This window comes from Uloborus diversus, chromosome 6 (assembly GCF_026930045.1).
Source record: "Uloborus diversus isolate 005 chromosome 6, Udiv.v.3.1, whole genome shotgun sequence".
Lineage (NCBI taxonomy): Eukaryota > Metazoa > Arthropoda > Arachnida > Araneae > Uloboridae > Uloborus > Uloborus diversus.
Window position 1 is genome coordinate 15,030,017 of NC_072736.1, and position 22,865 is coordinate 15,052,881.

Sequence of the window (22,865 nt, forward strand, 5' to 3'; positions counted from 1 at the left end):
GTTTTACCTGGTATGTGGACGCCCTTTGCTGTGGCGAAAATATTTCATCTTGTCAGCAATCACTTTCAATCGGTGATGCAGATTCAACTTTTAAGACATTTTAAGAGCGTACATAATTTTCATTTATGCGTGTAAAGTTTGCAAAAAAAAACCCCTCAAATGAAAAAAAAAACGAAATGATGATCGAAAATAGCATGAGAAAAAGCTAAATTTTCAATTAGAGCCGATTGCTTCGAAAAATCAGGGAGAATAGCGAGCAACTCCTCGGTTTGCAATGCAGTGAGTTGGAAATAACAAAGCTATACCTAAAAAACGTCAAACGGCGCGAGCCGAAAAGCCACTCCTCCAAAAGCACGTTGCAAACAAAACAAGCACATGGCGGAAAACCGAGAGAATGTCGATGTAAATTCGTGGTTATGCAACGGTCCAGTAATATTAAAGCATATTTTTCAAACACTCAATTTTTCTTTTTTCATTAAAAATTAAAAGAAAGTCATTGAATTTCTTTCCGTCCCGACCTCCGTCTCGGAAATTTTGTCAAGACGGAAATCCGTCCTGAGACGGAAGGTCTTGCACCCATGACTGAAAGAGATGCTAAAAATTTACCTCTTGAAATGCAGTAGCAATCTTTTGAAATCCTATCCAAAAATAAATAAGAAAATAATCAGAATCATTTTACCAAGATAGTGAATTACTATTTGACACTTCATCTTACAAATGCAAAGATATTAAGGACTACATTTCTACATTTGTTCTCCTCCCCCCCCAAAAAAAAACCATGAGAAGGAGAGAAATTGCAGCTTCAGCCTCAAGAAGAATGTGAAGACAGTTTCAGTATCATTACTTCATCACATCTCTTCTATCGGATACGCGGATACGAAGAGTAAGGATGAATTCGAGGGACCTTTAGAAGCTTCAAACTACAAACGCTTATATCCATAAATTTACTACTACAAGCAATACAGTAGACTTTAATTTGCTTTCACGGACATGTGATAGATACAAAGTATCCGACAGGGCTGGAGTAGCTATTTTGCTTCAGTAGTACTTTACCCCACCACTTCAGAAATTATTGAGAAAAATAGCACGAAAATCTGCTCTGGCAAGAGTCAAAGCCTAGCAAAATGTCTCATGTTCTACGGCTAACGCGTGCTAATCGAATTCTACGTTTGTGTGTTTCAGTGGAATCTCCTTCTGAAAATTTAATAATTCTTGCAATATAAGTCATCAACCTTTATGCTCCAATCTGGTTTGCTATCAAAAGTTACCCTTTATGAGCAGATTGGCTTGGCAGTTGTTCAAAACCACTTCAACTAGATATTTATCGACTGAGTTGAAGTGCAAAATAGATCCCATAAACCAAAGAAAGTTTTCGTATGAACTAATACTTAATTTATTACAAATGCTGACAGACTTGGAACAGCACATCCATGAATGGGCAATTAAGTTATAAAGTACAGGCTGCCCATTCGTGAATGGGCAGCCTGTTGAATTTTAGAAGCTCGTAGAGTTCAGCAAAATAGACTCCCAAAAGAGAAAATTTTCACTGTTAAGTTTGATGCAGAATCTTACATTGAACTCAATGACTGAAAAAATGTATCTGATCCACCAAGACTGAAATCAATCTCAACTTACAGTGCTAATTAGCACGAAACTGCTGGCTTACTAAAAGTAATATGTTTAGTTTAGCTAGGGATGAAGCTTGGGTAAGGACATCCCTTATATTACAGAGTTTATGAAAAGTCAATTTTGTTTTTGCAAATTGTGCATTATTATAACTATTAAACTTATATGTTGTTAAGTATTGGCCTCATCATTCATAGTTAATGATTACTACACAAGCAAGGCCACTACAGATATAATAGGCAGGGCTGCATTTATACTTTGGGGGTGGGAGCTCTAAGTTATTTCAGGCATGGAGTCCTTTGTAAACGGACCCGTGGAAACCTTAAAAGAACCAAAAGGAATACAAACCACAGAAAGATAGATCTAAACATTGAGAATATTTTTCAAAAAGGCAACTCAAAAAGTGTTAGCTAAAAATCTCACCTTGTCAATGAAGTAGAGTGCTACTGCTCTTTGTCGAACTCTCATTTCTTTAGATTTAAAGTCCCTGGTGTATTCTGCACGAATTCTGTCGGCATGAGCTTTTAGTTTCCTTGCTGTTTCATACTTCTGCCAATCTTTCTCTCCCTGTAGAGCAAATTTTAATGCATATAGTGAAGGCACAAAATACATAAGAAAAAAAAAACCTTTGTGCAACTAAGTAACAGAAGTTGCAATACAACATTAAAAGCACACATTTGCAAAAATTAGTGGTGAATTGTTGGCTATTCTTTGCAAATTTGTCTTTAACATTTAAGGCAGTGAGAAGCAAAGAGATGAAAGTGGACATTTTCAAGTTTCTCGAGTAAAACACGTTTTAAGTACAGATCTTAGTTAGGCTTTCATTAAGAAGTTTTTCTAAATCATGCTGTATAACAGCACCTACCAGGGCTATTAGTACAGTTGACTCTATGTTTAACGACTTTCAAGGGACCACAAAAAACTGTTCTTAAATAGAATGCTTTTAACACTATAGTGGGCCATCTGGGACCGTGAAAAGACGTCGTCAAATAGAGCGTCGTTAAACAGAGAGCCAACTGTACTATCATTTGCCCCAAGACACAGGAGAGGTTCACCTAACATCTGTCCTGGTGTTATCTGAAAATTTTCAATTTTTCCACTTACATCCCTTTTTTTCCCAATAAAACCTCATTAGGTCTTACTATTCGGAAAGAATTTTTTCAAAACCAATTTCTGATAATTTCTCATAATTTAACTGTACAGAGTACAGTCAAACCTCGTTATCATGTCACCTTTGGGACTGTCAACAAAGCGTCGTCATAGCCAGAGCAATATCATAACTGGAATGGTTAGAAAATTCATAATTAAGCTAGATTTAATAAAGGAATTGATAGTTTAATGTTTTAAGCATGATTTAACAAATGTAATTTTGAATTATTTGCAGATAAAACTAAAATTATAAGAAAAAAACTTCCACTTATTTTTTTTTTACAATTTTAAAACACTTTCCATCTCTGAATAACATTTTTAACACTCCTCATTTCCAAGAAGCTGATTATTATGTGCATAAAATAGGGTTTCATGTAATCATTAGCTAGAAAGAAACCAATTAAGGACTCTTCACTTTTGGCCACAATTTGATTAGATTTTAACAGCTAAACCCCAAGAGTGAAAACGCTAGAAAGTAGGATAACACTTTCTAATTCTTTTCTCCACTTAAAAATTGCATGTTCCTTTTCAATTGAAGGGGTCTCATCTCTTTCTCTCTGCTCACCTACAGCTTAAGGTTGCTGTGGTCTTTCTCTTCACCTGCTGGTCCAGTAGTAATTCACTTGCTTCGCATTCCTTTCAATTGTCTTCTTGTCAAAGTCTGAAACCTATCGTTTTCAAAATGTGCAATTCTACATGTGTAACCTATCTGTGAGTTGAAACATGCAGTACCAATAATAAAAATATTTTGGGAAAAAATTTGAATGAAAAAAGATAGTTTCAAGTGTTTATGTGTAATCTACTAGTTATTGTTGTTTAATTACTTATCACCCTTGACCTTCTACCACTAAGGGGGGGGGGGTTACAACTTTCATATGAGGCAGTGAGAAGCAAAGGGATGTAAGTGGACATTTTCAAGTTTTGAGTAACACACATTTGAAGATAAGGCCTTAGGTTTCTTTTTGAGCAAACACGATTGCTTTAATTTGACTGTTTTGATGTCCTTTGATTTTATTTTCCCACCGCCACCCTCTGCACCATCACCGTCGACTGGTTCCTCACGATGCTGCTCCTATAGCGAAAGCCGTCATCAGATTGCATCCATGTCCTACACACACGCGCATACATACACAACTACACACACACACACACACACACCTACACACAAAAAAATACACACACACATACACACAACTACCCCACACATTCATGCCTGCACACAGACACAAACACATATGCCTACACACATACCCCCCCCCCACACACATACACATACCCCCTACACACAAACACACATACCCCCCACACACAAACACACACACCTACATACACACACTCGTGATTGCGAAAAACATAATTTGAATTCAAGATGTCAAAATTCAAATTAATTTTCTTTTTTTTCTTTCTTTAATTTTCATTGGAAAGTTTTTCTAAATCATGCTGTAAAGCAGAACCTACCAGGACTACTAGTCCTATCTCTTTCCTCAAGACAGAGGAGAGGTTCACCTACCATTTGTACTGGTTATCTCCAAAGTTTTAATTTTGTCACTTACATCCCTTTGCTTCTCACTGCCTCATATGATTAAAACAATCTGCTTTAAGTTGTTTAAAGAGATAGTGAAAATACTACATAAAATAGATACAGAAAAAAGGACATTATTTATTTTTTTAACTATTAAAAGAAAATTATAATATTTTGTGGTCTTTTAAAATACTAATTTAGGAAAAATATTTTAACCTAATTTTTAATTCATTTCCTATTTTTTAATTTACTTATAAAAAAAAATAATAATCTGAATAAAACTAAGCTAATTTAAAGGAATCACAGATTAAAATAACTTCCACCAGCAAAAATATTAAAACAATTACAACATGCAAAAAGATAGAAATAAAAACATAAGAAACAAATTTGTGCAAAATATTCATTGCTGACTGTAGCATGTTTCTAAAAAGTTCATTATTTCAGTAGTTGTGAAAATAAAGGATAAAAAAAGCTAATCTTTCGTAGTATGCATAAAATAAGCCAAGTGTCCCAAACATTAAATATTAACAAGATGCAATATCAAACACAAAAAATAATTTGTGCGACGTTAGTGCTTTATGTTGGGATGTTTCCAAAAGGTGAATTACAATTGAAATAAAAATTAAAATATGCTAATTTTTGGTAACATACGTTAAAATAACTACCAACTACTCAAAATATCAAAATATTTATAAGACGCAAAAGGATTTCTATCTCAAACAAAGGAAACAATTTCTTGTGATGAATGTGCTTAATTCTGTCATCTATACTAAAAATAATAAAAAATAATTTCATAATTATATAATAGTACAATAAAAGATAAAATGAACTCATCTTCAGTAATTAAGTGTTAAATTAACTTTCAACTGCCCAAAATATTAAAACATTTACTGATGCAAAAGGATTGCAATTTCCCCACGAGAACGAAGGTCGAGTTTATGCTGCAAAATGCGCACTGCGTAGTAAGCCAGATAAATGTGTAGTTTTTGCTTCGAAATGCACACTGCATGGTAAGCCACATAAATGTTTAGTTTTTACGCCAAATGCATCATAGTAGTTGGCAGCTCTGTGTCTCTGTATACAAACAAATTAAACATGACTGTTTGTTTCTTTTTGATTAGCACAATTTTACTTGATTTCAACATCAATTAATGCTTTACTGGTGAAAATATCAGTCATGCATTACTATTTAAGAACTAATTTCAATCTCCTGTTCCCCTCCTCAGATGACGAGGTCAATGAAATGGTTATTTTAAAGCCTTTTAGCTTATCTTGGATTAGATTTAAGTTCAAAGTTTTTTTTTTTTCCCCATTTCTTCAGGATTATCTTCCTTTCGTCCTCTGGATCGAGCTGCTTTGTAATAAAAAATCATTTTTTATTTACTTCTAAATTTTCTGCTTTGTCTATTTATCGAATCATTTATTACTAGTGCCCAAACTCATGTTTTATTGGTTTTATCACAATTCTCTTGTCTTGTTCATGGAAATGCCTCTTTCCGCAGAAGTTCAGCAGTGAGAAAAAGTCAGAACAAACTTCTTTCAAATGAGAATATGCAGTTTCACATATACATTTTTGAGTTTGAAGAAAAAAATGCCAATATTTGTTAATGATGTTATTTGCCATATTTTCATAAACATCTACATCATCGATAAACTTATGCCACTCATCAGAACACACATACACTGGTCAAAACAACACATCACGAGTCACGACATGAAAAAACGGCAGTATTGAATAGTTATGTTTTGTGGAATTTGGAAAGCAGTGCTTGAAGAACCAAAAATATTGCATCTTTTGTTTATGTACAGGATTTATAGGAAATATAGGATGACTTTGATCACTGTTAGAAAATATAAAAACTCACCAAAATTATCTTTGCTATACATTAATAGACAATAAAAATTGAATTTAAGTAAGAAATTACTTTTAACTTCGAGCTTGGGTTCAACATAACGTATTTAGTTGAGCCTAGGATGTTTTCCGTCCAACTCGCTAACCACGAGACCGTATTGTCATGTCTTATTTCCTTCCATTTCTGGCCAGGAGGTGGTTCCGGGACTTTAGCTTCCCTGCAAAAAACATGAAAATAAGAGGCCTAATCTCAACTCACTCAGTCCAATACACTTTCTGTTGTGTGTGAATCTGCACCTTAGTTTACTGGGTACACTAAAAACAGTATTTTCAGTAAGCTTGGAAGGTCTGGTTCTCGGTAGTTTTTGTTACCCAGTGAACTAAGGCAACCACAGTAAATCGGATTAAACTAACAAGTAACCATACACAACTTTCACTAACTGATTGTAATAAAAATTATAGCACACTTTAAAAAAAAATGAGTGTAACACTTTAAAAACACTTTAAAATGGGCAAAAGTCATCCCTAAAAATTAAGTTAAGATTTAAGAAAGTACAGTACATTTAGTAAATTTTTTTGTTTTGAATTTTCAACTACAAAAACTTTAGGTAATGATTAGAAGTTGAAACACTTTTATTTTAGAATAAGGAAACAATCTAAAGTTGAGTTTATAATCACTCAACGGTATTTACTTTTATCAATAGCATTTTCAGGAAAATCTTTAAGCACATCAACTTTAAGGCACCATGTAAATTTGTGGAACAAAATAATATGCATAGTTTGTTATTTAAAAGTATTGTTAATTTGCTTATGGATAATTTTTGGCTACCAATTTTAAATTGCAAATATTTTTGCCACCAGTAAAAAACATTTAGTGATCATATATAGGTATGGTTATCATTTACATAGTTAAATATTCATAAATGCAACATACTTTCCAAGATTTAAAATTACATCCTTGGCTTCTATACGGCGTTTTAGCATCCCCATTTTAGGATGTTCGCCACGTCCACGGAAGAGTCCCGGAGGCTCTATTTTGAAGTTTCCTATTTTTTGTTTATGTCCATCAATGATACAAAAGCCATACTGTTCAGTTAATTTGTTGTTTTCTTCCTTTATTTTCTGGAGAGGAAAAAAAAGGGAAAAAATATTATGAACACATCAATAAATATATTGTCTTCCTATTCAAAAATAGCCATTCAAACCTTGGGATAATACATATATTTTATACATTATACTTATATTCAGACATGCAAACACAGAGGGGGCAGACAGAGAAGTAGTTTATCTTGTAAACTCAAAGAAAACTAGTATGTTGTGGCCATCATGAAACTTTCTTCTACATTTTTCTTTTTCTTTTTTTTTTTTTCTGATCCCTCCCCATGCTTGACGAGGAAGCAATATTCCCAACAAAAACAAAATGACACATGCAAAAACTTGACCCAATGTCTGAATTATTGCAAAAGCAAAGCAAAGAGCGAAAATTGAAAGTTATTTTAAAAGCCTTGCTTGAATGAATTACAAATATTTTATTTGTTAACACACATAAGATGGCAACAGTTAAAAATTTTAAATCATTGAGATAATATTTCCTATCATTTCCATACAATTAAAATCACGAGAAATACGCAGACGACAATCTATTACGATTTATCTTTCTTATTGTTGCATTAATAAAAATATTTTTATTCGCAAAAAAAAAAAAAAAATCAACACCTCTTGGAGCGATCGGCGTCAAAATAGAACCAAAGCCTGTTTACATATGGATTCACATATATTCCAAATTTCAACCAGAACGTAGCATTACTTCTTGAGATAGGGCACTCAAAATGGAAAAAAAGAACGGGTGATTGCGCTACCCCCCTTTTTAGCTGTTGACACAAAAATAAAATCAGTTCTTATACCCACTAAGGGCTACTTGCCGATAAATTTTTCTTTCATTCCGTTCATTATTTCTTGAGATACAGCAGTCACAATTGACGACAAAAAACGTTCTATAGCTCAACCCCCGTTTGAGTTATTGACACCAAAATTGAATCGGCACCTGTTCCTGTTAATACCAACATATGGACCAAATTTTGTTTGATTCCGCCGGTAACTTCCTGAGGAATAGCAAGCACGCGTAACTCGAAAAACGTCCCCTTGGAGGAATTCGCGCCAAAAACTAATGGGCACAAGTTCACATAGGGGCACATATGTGTACTAAATTTCGTTCGATTTCATGCGGTAGTTTTTGTTGTAGAGCGGCCACAAAAAACTGGTCACACACAGACGTGACACACATACATACACACACACACATACATACATATACACACACACATACATACACACACACACAGAGACAGACAGACATTTTCCAAAAATGGTCGAAATGGACTCAGCACACCTCAAAACGTTCGAATCCGTCAAAATTCGAAATTCGAAAATTTGCACGAATCCAATACTTTCTTCTATATATTAGATATAGAAGAAAGTAAAAAGGAGGGCAGGTATGTTTGAATTTCTCAAGTATTTTACAATAATCTTATGAAAGCAATTCAACACAAATAGATGTTGAATTAATCCAAATAACATTACATATTGTATAATGTGGAATATTTTAATAAACTGCATTTCTATTTTTTAAAAAAATACAAGGTAAACACACAAAAGTAATCAGAGTTTAAGTATTATATAAACTCGCTGTATGACAGGTAGTATACACTTTTCTGCAACATGAAGAATATTGAAGGTAAAAAATGTTGAACATGTGAGACTATGTCGACTTCTTGTGGGGAAAAAAAATAGCATTTATATATATATATTTTTTTTTACAGGGCACAAGGTGACAACTTTGTCATAACTCATTCCATACCATAATCGATTTCTTTGGTGTACAGATAATTAAAAATGGATATTGATTATAATTATTTGAAATAGAAAATTTAATGAAGTAATAACTTTTTAAAAAATACAAAGAGTCAACTATCAAAAAAGGTTAAAATATTTTTTTTTGTTATCAACTAAAATTGTTGAATACTTTTCGATTCATACTGCTAGCTTTAGCATATTTCAAAGACTTCTTAGCTCTACATAAAATAAAAAATAAATAAAAAGATATAACGGTCATCTGGTTATAGAAAACACAAATATTGCACTAATCGCAAACTTTAACTTCTGCTGCAAAACTTGCAAATTCTTATAACAGGAAAAAAATTATAAAAAGGCATTGGAAAATTTTAGTTAAAAAGAATAATACACTTCATAGAAGATAAAGAAAAAATAACTAAAACACCTTAGGGCTTGGAATAACTAATAATGAAATCCAAAAAAAAAATTGCTGAAGATTTACTATTATTTAAAGCACAATTCAATATCAGAAAAATTGAAACTTGATGTTTTAATCGAGTATTACTCAAGATTATGATGAAGTTATTGAAAAAAAAGTATTCGTTGTACATTGAAACCTGTGTAAGTTGACCACTTGCGGTTCACTACTTCAGTGGTCAACTTAAACAGGTGGTCAACTTATAGAGTTTGAATTATGTGATCAAGACCTAACTCTGTGCCTGAAAATAGCGGTCAACTTAGACAGGTGGTCAACTTACAAGGGTAGTCAACTTTACAGGTTTTACTGTATAAGTTTTAAATTCAAGCAAATATTTGTTTTATATTCACTACACATCTTTTAAAATTATATAAATCAAAATACATGGTTGTTTCAAAAAATACAAATTCAATTCTGTGAACCCATAGCAGGAGGGAAAACTTACATTTTTTTCTTCTTTTGACATGTTCTTTCTTTCTTCAGATTTCTGCTTATAATAAATATCATATTCCTTGAAATTACACTTCTTCAAATCTTTGATAATTTCTCTTTCTTCAGGAGTCATGTTCTGGGGGAAAAAATATATATACATTAAAGACAAATTGCCATTTAAAAAAGAAAATAGCCATCAACAAAAGATTTTTTAAAAACGTTTACATACTTTACGCCAGTCTGTGAAGAAGTTTTTGTTGAAAATATCTTTGGAAGTGTAGTCATGGTCTAATAAACGTCCGTAAAAACCAGCGATTTCTTCGGTGAGTGGACTCAAAGGAATATGTTTCCCTAGAATAACAATGCATTTTTATTTTCAAGGAAATGCATTTTTATTTCTTTATGATCATAAATCAACAACAACAAAAAAAAAAGATTGATAACAATAGCCTCAATAACAAATCATTGTAAGAGTGACAGAAACAAAGTTGTCAAAGATTTAGAATCATATAGTAAATTAAAAAGATTGTATTTCGCCAAAAAGGATGCAATCGGATTTTGAAATGTGTAAAACAATCGGTACTAACACAAAAAATCGTTAAAAAAGTTTCAAATGCATAAACTTTACACTAATCTCAAAAAAAAAACCTAATATGCTGAAAGAACTGCAATATTTAATGCAAAACTGCATTTTGGAACGCAAGTTTTTTCGATTTGGCGCAGAAAAAGTACATTTAGTGGCCTTTTGTAGCAGCTTGGCGCAGAAACGCCGATGGAGGCAGCTGGCACATCCCTGATTACATTTCACATAGTTTCCATGCTTAGAGAAATTGATAATTCTGATTCTTAAAGCAAATTAAAATAGATGTATAAAAATGCTAACTAATTTTGTTTTAATTATAATACTCCTGCCAAATGCTAGATCCAAATGTTAAATACTTAATAATGAGTATTAATATTATATACATATTCGAGAGCCATAAAGACCTCTTTTGAAATATTTTCGGTCATAATGACTGCATGGTGCCAAGTTATCTGAAAAGTTCATTAGACGATTCAAAATTCTTGCAGCATTTATTTTGTCTTTTCAATAATACTATTTTAACTAGAATAATTGCCAGCAATTGACAGTTGAAATATTAATGCTAAGTCTAACGTTAAAAATTCTAAATAAGCAGCAGTTTCGATTAACAAAATATATACAGCTTTAATTTTGATTTAAATATTGCTTGCTTTACCCAGGATTCGTACTCAATTTCAGAAATAAAATGAAGGAGTTTTGGAGGAGTAAAATGAGATTTAAAATGAGATTTTGAAGGAGTACTGATGAGCTGTCTTTAAATGATACCGCACCTTTTTTCATCATATTTGACCCCCTTTGTCACAAAATGTCACCTTAAACTCATCACTTTACCTTACTACTCTTGTCATAGGGATGTGGATGACCCTTTTTACGAAATCGTAACTGCGATTTACTAAACAATTGTTTTCTTAGTGCCTTTACTTAATACAGTACTTATGTATTTTTAAATAGTTAAAGTTAAATAATAATTAGACAAACTGACTTTTGCTGCTGAGAGTGGTGGAGGGAAAGCAATAATAATAAAACTTGAAAAAATAGCCAAGCACCTGTAAGCATGTTTTACTTCAATTATGAAATGTCTTAGTCATCTAATAATAATTTCACCTTCAACTTTTACGACTTCTAATGTCAATTTCTTAATCACATCTTTATGAAAAAATAGTTATATGAAATTACTACATCAAAATAGTCCTTATACCTTTGCCCTTGTGACAATGTTAAGTTGTCGATTGAAGTATTTTAAGTCACTGTCATAGAGAAAAATTATGTAGTCTTGAACAAAAAAGGAGTTTTGAAGGAGTTAAAACCAAAATGAAGGAGTTTGAAGGGCCCTTCAAAACATTTTCCTGAATGAAAGAGTATTGGAGGTGTTTTGAAGGAGCGTACGAACCCTGTTTACCACAATGTTTGACATTTATTTTACTCATAAAAGTAGTTAAAACTAAAGTTTCACAGCTTATTCTTTTTATAAAGAATGTTGAGAACAATAATAATTAATGTTAGAAACATACCATCATAGTAAAATTTTACATTCTTTGGTACCGGTTCATATGGAGGGGGAAACACCGGACCACAATGTTCCAATGTTTTCCATTTTTTTCCATCATCTAATTTTTCCTCCTCCCACCTAATAGTCGAGAGAAAAAAAAAAAGATTGGTCAAACTGGCAAAGAAGAAAGACATAATAATTTACCATTAAAAACATACAAATTGTTTGGTAGATTTTCTTCAATATCGTCATTGTTTTTAACTCACCACTTCCAAACTTCCTGTTCTTCTTCTTTTTTTCCCCTTTTTTTGGGACTAGCAGTTCCTGCAGGCTCCACCTTAACTTTAGTGTCTTGCTTTTTCTTTTTTGGCTGTTGAAAATAAAATTATATTATAAACAAACTATATACTGCAGCATGCAAGTAAAATATACATTTTAACCAACAGGAAAAAAAAAACCTAAAAAGAATAGTAAGAAAAGAAACAAGATAGAAAAGTAAGAATTTCAAAGCAACCTTTTTAGCTTTATAATCTTCTTCATCATCATCATCATCACTTGGGGGTCTAGCCCGTTTCTTCGTTGCAGTTTTAACCTTTTTTCTAAAAATACAGAATTTATGATATTATTCTACTGTTTTAATACTAACAATTTTGGCTAATACTAAAAAATTTCAAATTTGAAAACTAATTCTCAAACTTATATTTTACTTACAGGTTTTCTACCTTCACCTATATAGTAAAATTCAGGGCTTTTTCATTATTATAACAGCTGCAACATTTATAACTTTTTTTTTTTTGGAAAAGTCATCTATCAAGTTCTTGGGGGGTTCTTATCCATGGGGGGGGGGGGGGGGATCCAGTATCCACTTTTGTTGGGGTCATTACCAACTAGAATGTTGTGGCCATTTGAAATATTCTCCTATATCTATCTGATGAATTCTTGGCTCTAAAGTGTAATTCCTCATGAAATCGCTACTACAAAATTATGCAATTAGAAAAACTGGAAAGGTTAAGACAATTGGGAAATAGGCGATCTTATTTCAATGGCCTTAAATTTTTGGCACCAGTGCCTGCATTCCTGCGCCATTTCCCAGTTATTGAACTATCCTCGCAAAAGCAAAATTAAAGAGAGAAAATTGAAAATAATTTCAAAAGCCTTGCTTATTTGAATTACAACAGTTTATTTTATAACAAATAGAAAATCGCAACAGATAAAAATTTTAAATCATTTGAGATTTTTTCAATCATTCGACAACGATTAAATCCTGTGACAGCCAGCATATTTTTTTAATGTGATTTATCTTTCATATTCTTTCTTGCATTAATTAAACACTTTTTTCGAACAAAAAATGGCAAAAGTCAGCATCCTTGGAGCGGATGGCATCAAATTGAATCATCGACTGTTTCCGTGTAGGTAAATACTTATTCTAAATTTCATTTAAAACAAAACATTACTTGCAATATAGCTTATGCAATGAAAAAGGATGTTTCATTGCACCACCCCCTTTTGAGCTTTTGGCAACAAAATCCAATCAGCCTTAGTACCCTCTAAGGTCTACCTGTTTTGTCCAATTCTGCTCTGTAGGAGATGGAGGTTTTCAGGGTGTACCTTCCACTGGCTGGAAGCTAATTTTTCAAGCGAGATGTTGGTTGGGTTATACTTACTTAACAGGAGCAGGTTCTTCATCAGATTCGGGTTCTCTTTTGATTGATGGTTTGATGTCTAATTGTTGCTCTTTTTTCTTAGCAGCTTCAGCTGCTTTCTTCATTTCATATCTCATTGTCTATAACAAAATTTCATTAAAAAAAGAAATGAATGTCAAAATATAATTATTTGCAATCATTAAAAATACTTGACAATTTCAACACTGGCAATATCATGAAAATATACAAATAAAACTGGTGCTTTGTTGAGCACTCACACAAGTACTCAAGGGTTTTGATTTTTATTCAAACCAAGGAGCATTTTTAAGGAGTTTTTAAAAATTTCAAAGAGCCTATAATTAAGCATGAAAATGGGTTTTACCTTTTTTAAGATAAACAAAAATTACAGCATGGTATTAAAGCCAGGGAAAAATAAAATTCTAGCTGGAAAAAAAAAAAAAAAAACTTTCGCTACTGGTGACTGGTGCATGTTCAGGGTTCGCGTTTACGTGCTATAGCGGGTTTTTTACGCAAATTCGCGGGAAAGGGACGCAACTTCCGCGAAAATTCGGGTCCTAGGGACCCAGAACACCCAAAAGATAAAAACCAGAAAAAAAATTGTGGAAAATACTGAAGATCTATCTAGTGAATGCTTTTAAGCTTCAATGACCAGGAGAATCAACAGAAAAGGATTAAAATGACCCTATCTCTGTATCAGCTATTCAAACACACCCCTACTGTTGACCAGTCAATGGAATTTTAGTGATAAGACTGGAGCTTACAGTGACCTCCTGGGCAGAGCTCAAGGAGCAAAATATTGCAAGTTCATAAATAGCCCATTGTACTGTATTCTAAGAATAAGTTCTCCCTCAACTTTTATCTTGGGGAAATTCCTGAAAATAACAATAAAGATCAAAAGTAAGAGTGGTTTCAATGCAATCTTCAGGATTGATACAGGACAACTGAGCAGTAAAAGCTTATCTATTTTGCATTCACCTAACCAGAATTACTTTTGAAAATTATTATCTTGCATCCTCAAAAAAAGATGGGGGAAAAAAAATGGCGAATATTTTCCCGATCGCGCAAAACACAAAGTTCTGAACTTAACATTTTTCTTGTTAAATTACTTATGAATATGAATTTTATACAAAAGAACTTTAACCTTGTTCATTTTCTAGTAATTCACCTATTTCTGAGGGGCTATTTTTATTTGGACTTGCAAAAGTCACGTAATAATCGATCGCGCCATTTTGAAAATGGCGAAATTTTAAAAGTAGCACCAAAGCCAACACAGATATTTTAAAAGAGTCACAATGAAGTCAAATTTTCTAATTTAAGATTGCAAATGAGCAATTTTCATACTCATGTGAGAAAATGTTTCGTTTTTGCGATCGCGATTTTTGCGTTGTGTTTATTCGCTTGCGATTTTTTTCTATTTCTATGAAATTGCCATTGATAATTGATGGAGGGGGGGGGGAGGGCTAGTTGCTTTTTTGCACCTAGAAAAATTTTCATGAAAGCAAAGGTTAAGGGAGTGCTTTCTGCTTGATCAATCAAAGGCATTTATTTTTTTTTATCTCATGGTAAAATCCAACTTTAAAGTAAATTTTGAGTTTACCTCATTGTAACTGACTAAATAGTTTTTCAAATAATTAAATCTTGCAAGTGTATTATTTGAACATATGATAATCACAGAAAAAAAGGGCAAAATTAACCAATTTAGTTTATTTCATACCTTTTTCAAATAACTATGTGGATAGTTTCTTTTCCCTAAGTATAAATAGTTATATATTATTCAATTATGTGCTAAGATTTTCTGTTTAAAATTTAAGGGACTCATTTTTTCCGCCAAAGGACCCAAATCTATTTCATTAATAGGTCCTTGGGACCCAAGTTACGGACAGTTGAGCGCGAACACTGATGTTAAATATGTTCATGGTCACTACTAATACTAATAATAAATCTCTAAAGAATGCAGCTATGAATCTTGGAAACTACCACACCATACACCCATTAAGCACACAGAACTATGAAATATACCTTTAATTTATATGTCACTAGCTGCATTACCTGTGTTGCACGGTCTACCTCAAAAATAAAAGTTTCATCTAGTGACACATGTTTAACAATCAGGTTTAAAAAAGAAGGGAAAAATAGCATAAACATTTCCTGTCAATATGTATAAAGCACAATTTTATGACTCAAAATTTAAATTTACACATCATTGGAGTTTTTCGTAATCATTTTGGATTTTCTGGCGAAACCCCCCAAAGTGGTCCCAAAGTGGTTCTCAAAAATGAGCCCAAACTCATTAGATATGAGTTTGGGCTCATTTTTGAGAACCCGGGCCCTAAAATTTGTAATCGAGCCCGAGTGATATTGTCTCGGACCAAAATCTGAGCCCGCTCTAAATCCAAAGGAAACTTTTTTTGTATCAAAAACCGAGCCTCCTACAGTCTGACATGATCTCTCTGTTAATGAAAAATGTTACGTCAAATGTTCTTCATTAACAGAGAGAAGTTTCTAAATTTTCTTAAAATGCTCCACTTCAAATGCATTACTGTATGACATATTGCAAAAGTAATCACAAAAAAACCTTTATAAATAAGCGTTTATTTATTTGTTGTTGTTTTTTTTTTGGAGGGGGGGGGGGAGGATAAATTCGACATTGATTGAACTGATTTAAATGTTCCTTTCATTTTCTCACAGTAGGAAAATGTTTATTTGCTTTGAATTGGTATGTAGATTGGCGATTGAATATCTGTGCTTTAGCCCGATCCTGCCCCAGCCCGAAACCTATTTTTGGTTCTAGAGCCCGAGCCCGTCTCATCTCTAGTCCCCATACATCCCATTTTGATGAAAAATAACTTATGTGAATTTCTGAGCATCAAAGGATCGCTGCGCCATGTTTGGAAAAAAATCCGACAAAAACTGGATTTGTATAAGGAAAACCCCTTGTGGGGTATATTCGCACAATCCCCCCTTTCCTCATAGGTAGGCGAAAACCCCTATGACAATTCCTGACCGTCAAAGAATCGCTGTGCCAATTTTGGCAAAGATATGACGAATCCGATCATAGGCCAATGCCAATAATCATCAGTTCTTTTTTCTTTTGCATATAGAGGATGCTTACATTAAAATTAAAAATTTTCTTTCCTAGAAAATAATTTTTAAAAATTAATAATTAATTACACATTCACTTTCAATAGTTTGCATTGAGATAAACATCCAATTATGTTTTTGTAAATTTATGTCAACTTCCATCTTGCAAACAACCAAATATGGCGACTAAGTAAAAAATTTAATAAGTAGATTTTTCAATTTGTAGCATAAAAGTAGTTAAAAATAATTAATAATCCTTTAAAAAATACAATTGAGACAAAATAGTCAGTTTTTAGCACATAAGTGTCTAAATCAATTCGAATGAAAAAAATATTCGAGATAAAATTTCGCATTTTTCCAGAAAATTATTGCGAATTATCCGGAAAAAAGGGCACATTTTGCGTTGTTATCAATAGTTTGCATTGCAATAAACATCCAATGTCTCTCGTTTTTGGAAACTAAGGCACTTAAAGTCTTGTGTACTGCCATCTTGGGAATGACCAAATATGGCGGCTACGACAAAACTTAAGAAATAAATTTATGAATTTGTAGCATGAAAACTTAAAAATGATAAATCTTCGTGAAATTACAATTCAGTTGAAATATTTTTAGCACATTTGCGTCCAAGGCAACGAGGATAAGATTTAAGTTTGAAGAACAAAATTTTTCATTTCTCAAGAAAATTACGTATTTAAAATAAAATAAAAAACAATTTGCAGCACATTTTGGGTTTTTTTTTTCATTAGTTCACAGTTGAAGAAAACATCCTATTCTGCTTTGTTTTTGGAAACTTAGGCATTTAAGCATCGTGTCTACATCCATCTTATGAATGACCAAACATGGCGACTACGTTTCACACGTAGCTGAAAAGACTTTCCGACTTTTAAAAAAAACGATTTTCCAGATCGATTGACCCACCCTACCATCCGTAGGCTTGTGCTTCAGAAGCAGTAAATAGTCTCCTCCTCTGTTGAGTTTGAGCATAATTCCTGTTCACTCTAGGAATTTTTTTTCTTGGGACTATTGAGGGGCAAAAATGGCGTTCGCGAAAGTTTTTTTTTTTTATTGCCAGCGTGATTTTGCCTCATAATTTTTACAATTTATTTCAGGAAACATCGATTGAAACGAAGATTAGATCTCATGATACATAATTCCCTGGGGAAAAAAATTTGGGGGCAAAATTGGAAATTTCCGTGGCAGGCCCCTGACATTTTTAATTATGTCATTTTCCCTGACAATTCCAGGTTTTCCCGGAGCGCACGAACCCTGCAATAAACAAAATGGCTTATTGTCTTTCCATTATTTTATGTTTACGTTACACACTAAATGGTCCATTAGGGAAAAAAAAATGCTTCTCCAGTTTTTTTGTAACACTGGATGTATTAGGTCTTACGCTTTGGTATTCCATAAGGAATTCTTAGTATTTCATTTATTTATACCAGTGATGTTCAACTTACTGTCCGTGGACCACATGAGGCTCACGAAGCTCATACATGTGGCTCGTTGCATCGAAAAATATTATCTGTAATTTTTATCCTCAATAGCTCACTGTCATTTGCTCAAATTTTGCTGTCATGCCATCTGACATTTGTAGGTATATTTAAAAAAAGACATCATATACAGCAGACCCTCGTTTTACAAGGGTTTATTTTACGCGGTTTCGATTATACACGGTTTAAGATTTGACACCTTTATTTTATTTTACGCGGATGAGTCTCGGTTTTACGCGGATGCGGCAATGCAAATAGATAAAATTTTCCCCTCTTTCGAAATTCAAACTCCTAAAGATTGCAGATTACGTGTAATCAACTGCATTTTGGCGTGCTAATAATCGAGCTTTGGCAACCAGAGACATTCTATGCGATTGGTTCCAAAGCTCTTTCCAGAAGCAAAGTTCTTAAACTCACACAGTTCAGAACTCATTGGAAGACAAGATTTTTGAAGTGACAAGGAGGCCAAAACCAACGAAGATTCAGGACATCGGTGACACACAACCAAAAACGTTCACATTGAAAATTAGCCATTCCTAGACAGTAGAAATGATCTTTCTGACTTTTCAGTGAAGGAAGATTCTATCATGGAAATGATGCAAGTGGTCATGGATGCATTAATGCTTCGCCAAGAAGTACTGAGAAAAATTCTTAATGACTGCCAAAAGACTATCATTGCCAACTCCTCTTTATAGACAGAACACGAAATTAGTTTGTTTTCTTTATATATGTAGTGCATAAAAATCGATATAAGTACACATTAAACTTATTATACAATTAGTCATCACTAGAATGAAGATTTTTTTTTTTTTATTTACGGAACCAAACCCTATTTTAACACTACTATTAGGTCTCAATTTACGCGGTTTCGATTAACACAGCACTTCCATGGAACGTAACCCCCACATAAAACGAGGGTCTACCATATTCCAACTGAAATATATTTGTCTACATATGGAGAGACACAAAGTTCCTAATTTGGTATCACTGACGATGTAACAAGTCACAACTATTTTGTTTTATAACAAAAGAAAATCTGATGTTGACACGATTGATCAAATGATTCGATAATTTTGAAGCATTTGATCGAATGGTGATAAACAATGGGTGTAATACCCTCTAAAATATAAAAATATATTAATCCATATTATGAGTATACTTAATTTCATTTAAAATCTTAATTATATCTGTAAATGTAATTGGAATAAACGTCAATAATACAGAAAGTTTCTTTGCGGTCTAAGATATGCAGTGTGACTCGTATGTAATATGCAATGTTTTCAAGTGTTTATTTTATTCTTTTTAAGCATGAAAAATTTTTCATGCATGGGAAGTGAGTTCAATACTTTTGTTTTACACCAAGAAAATAAGTGAAAAAATTGGAAACGGAACCTTTATTCAAAAAAAGAAAAAAATCGTTTGAGAGGATTTATTAGATTGGGGGGGGGGGTACTCGCTTGAGGTGTCCCAACTTGCTACAAATGTTCATGCTTTTGAATTATCCCCTTCAGAAGGGTAATAATGGTGAATACAATGCTGTTTTTGCTATCAAAATATAAATAATTGCTATGTAACTGCCAAAAAACAAAATATAATTAGGGGGCGCCTTATCAAAGGGGGGGGAGTGATGGGGAAAAAACGGTAGTCATTTTGATTCAAGGGCCCATTTTACATGAAAATCATCAAAAATGGTGTCAGAAGCATTTTGAAGTGGTATTTTTTGATGTCCAGTGTAATGGGTACCCCAGTTTTTGAATGTAGGCATAAAAATTTTTAATGCTAAAAAACTCCCCCCAAAATGTTTTTCTGAAAACACGATTACAACTTTCTTTAGTTTGGATTCATGTAAAGAACAAGGATTAAAAGCAATTTTAACCAAGACCTAGTTAGAAAGAGTAAAAATTATGATAAAAGTCACAAAAAGGTACCCCGGTCATTAATGCTAGGGTTAAAAACAATACTCAGTTACAGAAGTAGTTGTTTTTTGAAAATAATCCTTTAAGTACGAAAACTAGTTCTAAAATATTTTACATTCTAGTCTTAAAAGGAACAAAAAAGGGGAGTAAAATGAACACGTGGCCGGTGGGGGAGCTCCCAGAGCAGACAAGCGAACTTTATGAGCAAGACTCAACAGAAATAATGCATGAAACTTTCGTTTATAATTAGGGGGATCGCATGCAAATGAATAAAATAAAAAAAAATCGAACCTCATCTTGAGAGAAAAAAAAAACAGAAGCAGAGATTAAAAAAAAAACACCTGCGATTAGTGTTAAAATGAGAGGTTATCGGACGCCATGTTTGACCACAGTAGAAATAAATCCTGCAAGCTATTTTTTTAGGGAAATTGGGACCCGGACCAAGATCTGAAAAATGAATAAACTAATAAAGCTTAAGACTGAATTAAATTTAAAATTAAAAGAAAAAATGTAATTTTTGGGTTAGGGGTCGAAAGGAGACTTGTAGAAAAGCTCAAAGTACAACAAATGTCCAAAATGCATGTTTTTTTTAGTGCAGATCAAAACTGTTTGTAACAGGGGTTCATTGTCAACGACAATGTCGCAGTAAAAGTTTGATTGGTCTTCGGAAACTGAACGTTGGACCACACTGAAACTTCAATTATTAAAAAAAAAAAAAAGAAAAGGAAAAGAAAGAAAGAAAAAAGAAAAAAAATGGAAAGTCTTTAAACCGAATCCCCCAAAGCTCCTCTTCGACTGTGTGTGCCTTTAATTGTGTTTTTTGGACATCCCATTTCGAAAACTTCCCGGGGGGGGGGGAGGAGCACTTTGATCCTTCTCTTCTTACATCAACCTTTTTGATTTTGGAAAACTTTCAGGGAGTCTCAAAGCCAAAACCCCTCTCCTAACATTATAGTTGCTAACAATAGTGTTACACTAATGAAAATAGGTTCATTACTCGATCGATACATTAGCGCAAGTCGCTAAAAAAAAAAATTAAAAAAAATAAATAAAATAAAAGCGATTGGCATCGGCGACCTTGAAAATCATTCGAATGCCGACGTAAGGATGCTTTTCGTGAAAAAGGACAGATGCTCAGTTTTGTTACCTCCATAAATTAAATTCAAAGTAAGAAGTTTGTTTGGGATCGATTATATTAGAGAGAGTCCATCAAAAGACAAAATAATGCATATGCCGGCTTTAGCATAGCGATGCGGTATGGCATCGCTATGCTAAACAAGTAGTTTTCATGTTACTTTGACCAAACATGGCGCCAATGAATAAAATGAAAAATAATCCCCAAGATTTAAAATGCGCCATGAACGTCCCTACGATAGAAAAATACCGAACCAATGAACAAAAAACACATACCATCTCGTTTTCGGGGAGCCATCGCGGGTGTACCCAGTATCCACCGCTTGAAAGATTCGTAATCATCTTGATCATACATCATCAATTAGATTGTATATCAAGATGAATACGAGCTGATCATATAATTTTGATGATACATTATCTTGTCTGCCTTATTCCCTTACGCCATTTATTTACAAAACATTATATATTAGAAAACTCGGTAAAAAGTAAACGAATAAAAAAAAAGCTGCGATTAAATTTTGTTAGCAAGAATTGCTTTGTTTTGAATAGTTTTCTGTTGTTTCAATAGTGATAGCGATGCCACAAGAGCACATAAAAATTACTGAGCAAAAACAATTTTATTGTATCATGAACCGCATAAGGGCGGGGCCTTACTCAGAGCGACTTTAAACAACTAATTATTTTTCAAACCCTTTTATTAGTTCACACTCTCCCTTTATAGTCCCATAACCTCATATGCCCATGACAACTAGAGGTGCTCTGCTACCTGCTCCATAAGCCTTTTTTTTTTAAATATTATTAACCAGAGTTTGCTAAACTTTTGCTTTAAATTGATTCATAAATCTTTCAAACTTCACGCTTGGGGAGGTGGGGGTAAATCCCGAGATTCCTCCTGGATGTGTATGCCCTTGACTAATTGAAAGTGTATGACAAAAAATGATCGGCGACTATTCAATAGGAACACTAAGTAGCAAAAAAAAAAAAAAAAATTCGCCCTCAGAATTCCTTTTTTTTTTAAATTTAATTTAATCATTAGATTTTACTAGTTTTATTTATTTCACATGTTGGTCCGTTTGCTTCCTTTTTTCGCTTGCAAGATTTATTTTAACTATGATCAAACATAGCGCAGAATAGCCTTGCATTTTTGCACTGAGTGCAAGTGTTTTTTTTAACTATCTTTTGTTGTTGTTTTAAAATTAGGCTCTATTTTTCTCCATCATGCCTTTGCATGTCATCGTAATGATAAGTTTCTTTTTGTTGAAACACATGCTCACAAAATTCGCTTCTTTGGACTAGGAGTTTCGCTGAATTTTCAACAAATAAATAGATTGTGGAGATCCCCCCCCCCCTCCCACGGGTGATCTATGCACTTGGTTGGTTTTGAAAACACAATTTGTCAAAGAAAAAGAAATAGGTTAACACCCCCAGTAATTGGCACTTCCAACAAAAATGTCCTAAAATAAGATTCATATCCAATCTTTTAAAACTAGAAGGCTATAATACCAACTGAACGTACATTTACTTTAAAGATTTTCACATTAATTCATGTTACTAAATGGTAGCAGTGCATAAAAAGAGAAACAATTGTCGCTTGTGTCAAATCAAACATTTTTGTTG

At 33.1% G+C, this 22,865-nt stretch overlaps 1 protein-coding gene across 1 annotated transcript in view; it reads right to left on the reverse strand.

Annotated features, from left to right (window-relative positions):
• Positions 1 to 22,865, reverse strand: part of LOC129225236 (DNA topoisomerase I, mitochondrial-like) — a gene marked incomplete at its 5' end in the record, with an annotated part of 61,218 nt that overhangs the window by 14,570 nt on the left and 23,783 nt on the right. Inside the window, 9 exon segments of the mRNA XM_054859809.1 lie at positions 2,050 to 2,193; positions 6,223 to 6,367; positions 7,084 to 7,271; positions 9,905 to 10,027; positions 10,121 to 10,242; positions 11,986 to 12,101; positions 12,230 to 12,333; positions 12,478 to 12,562; positions 13,628 to 13,746. Coding sequence (XP_054715784.1) covers positions 2,050 to 2,193; positions 6,223 to 6,367; positions 7,084 to 7,271; positions 9,905 to 10,027; positions 10,121 to 10,242; positions 11,986 to 12,101; positions 12,230 to 12,333; positions 12,478 to 12,562; positions 13,628 to 13,746 — 1,146 coding nt within the window.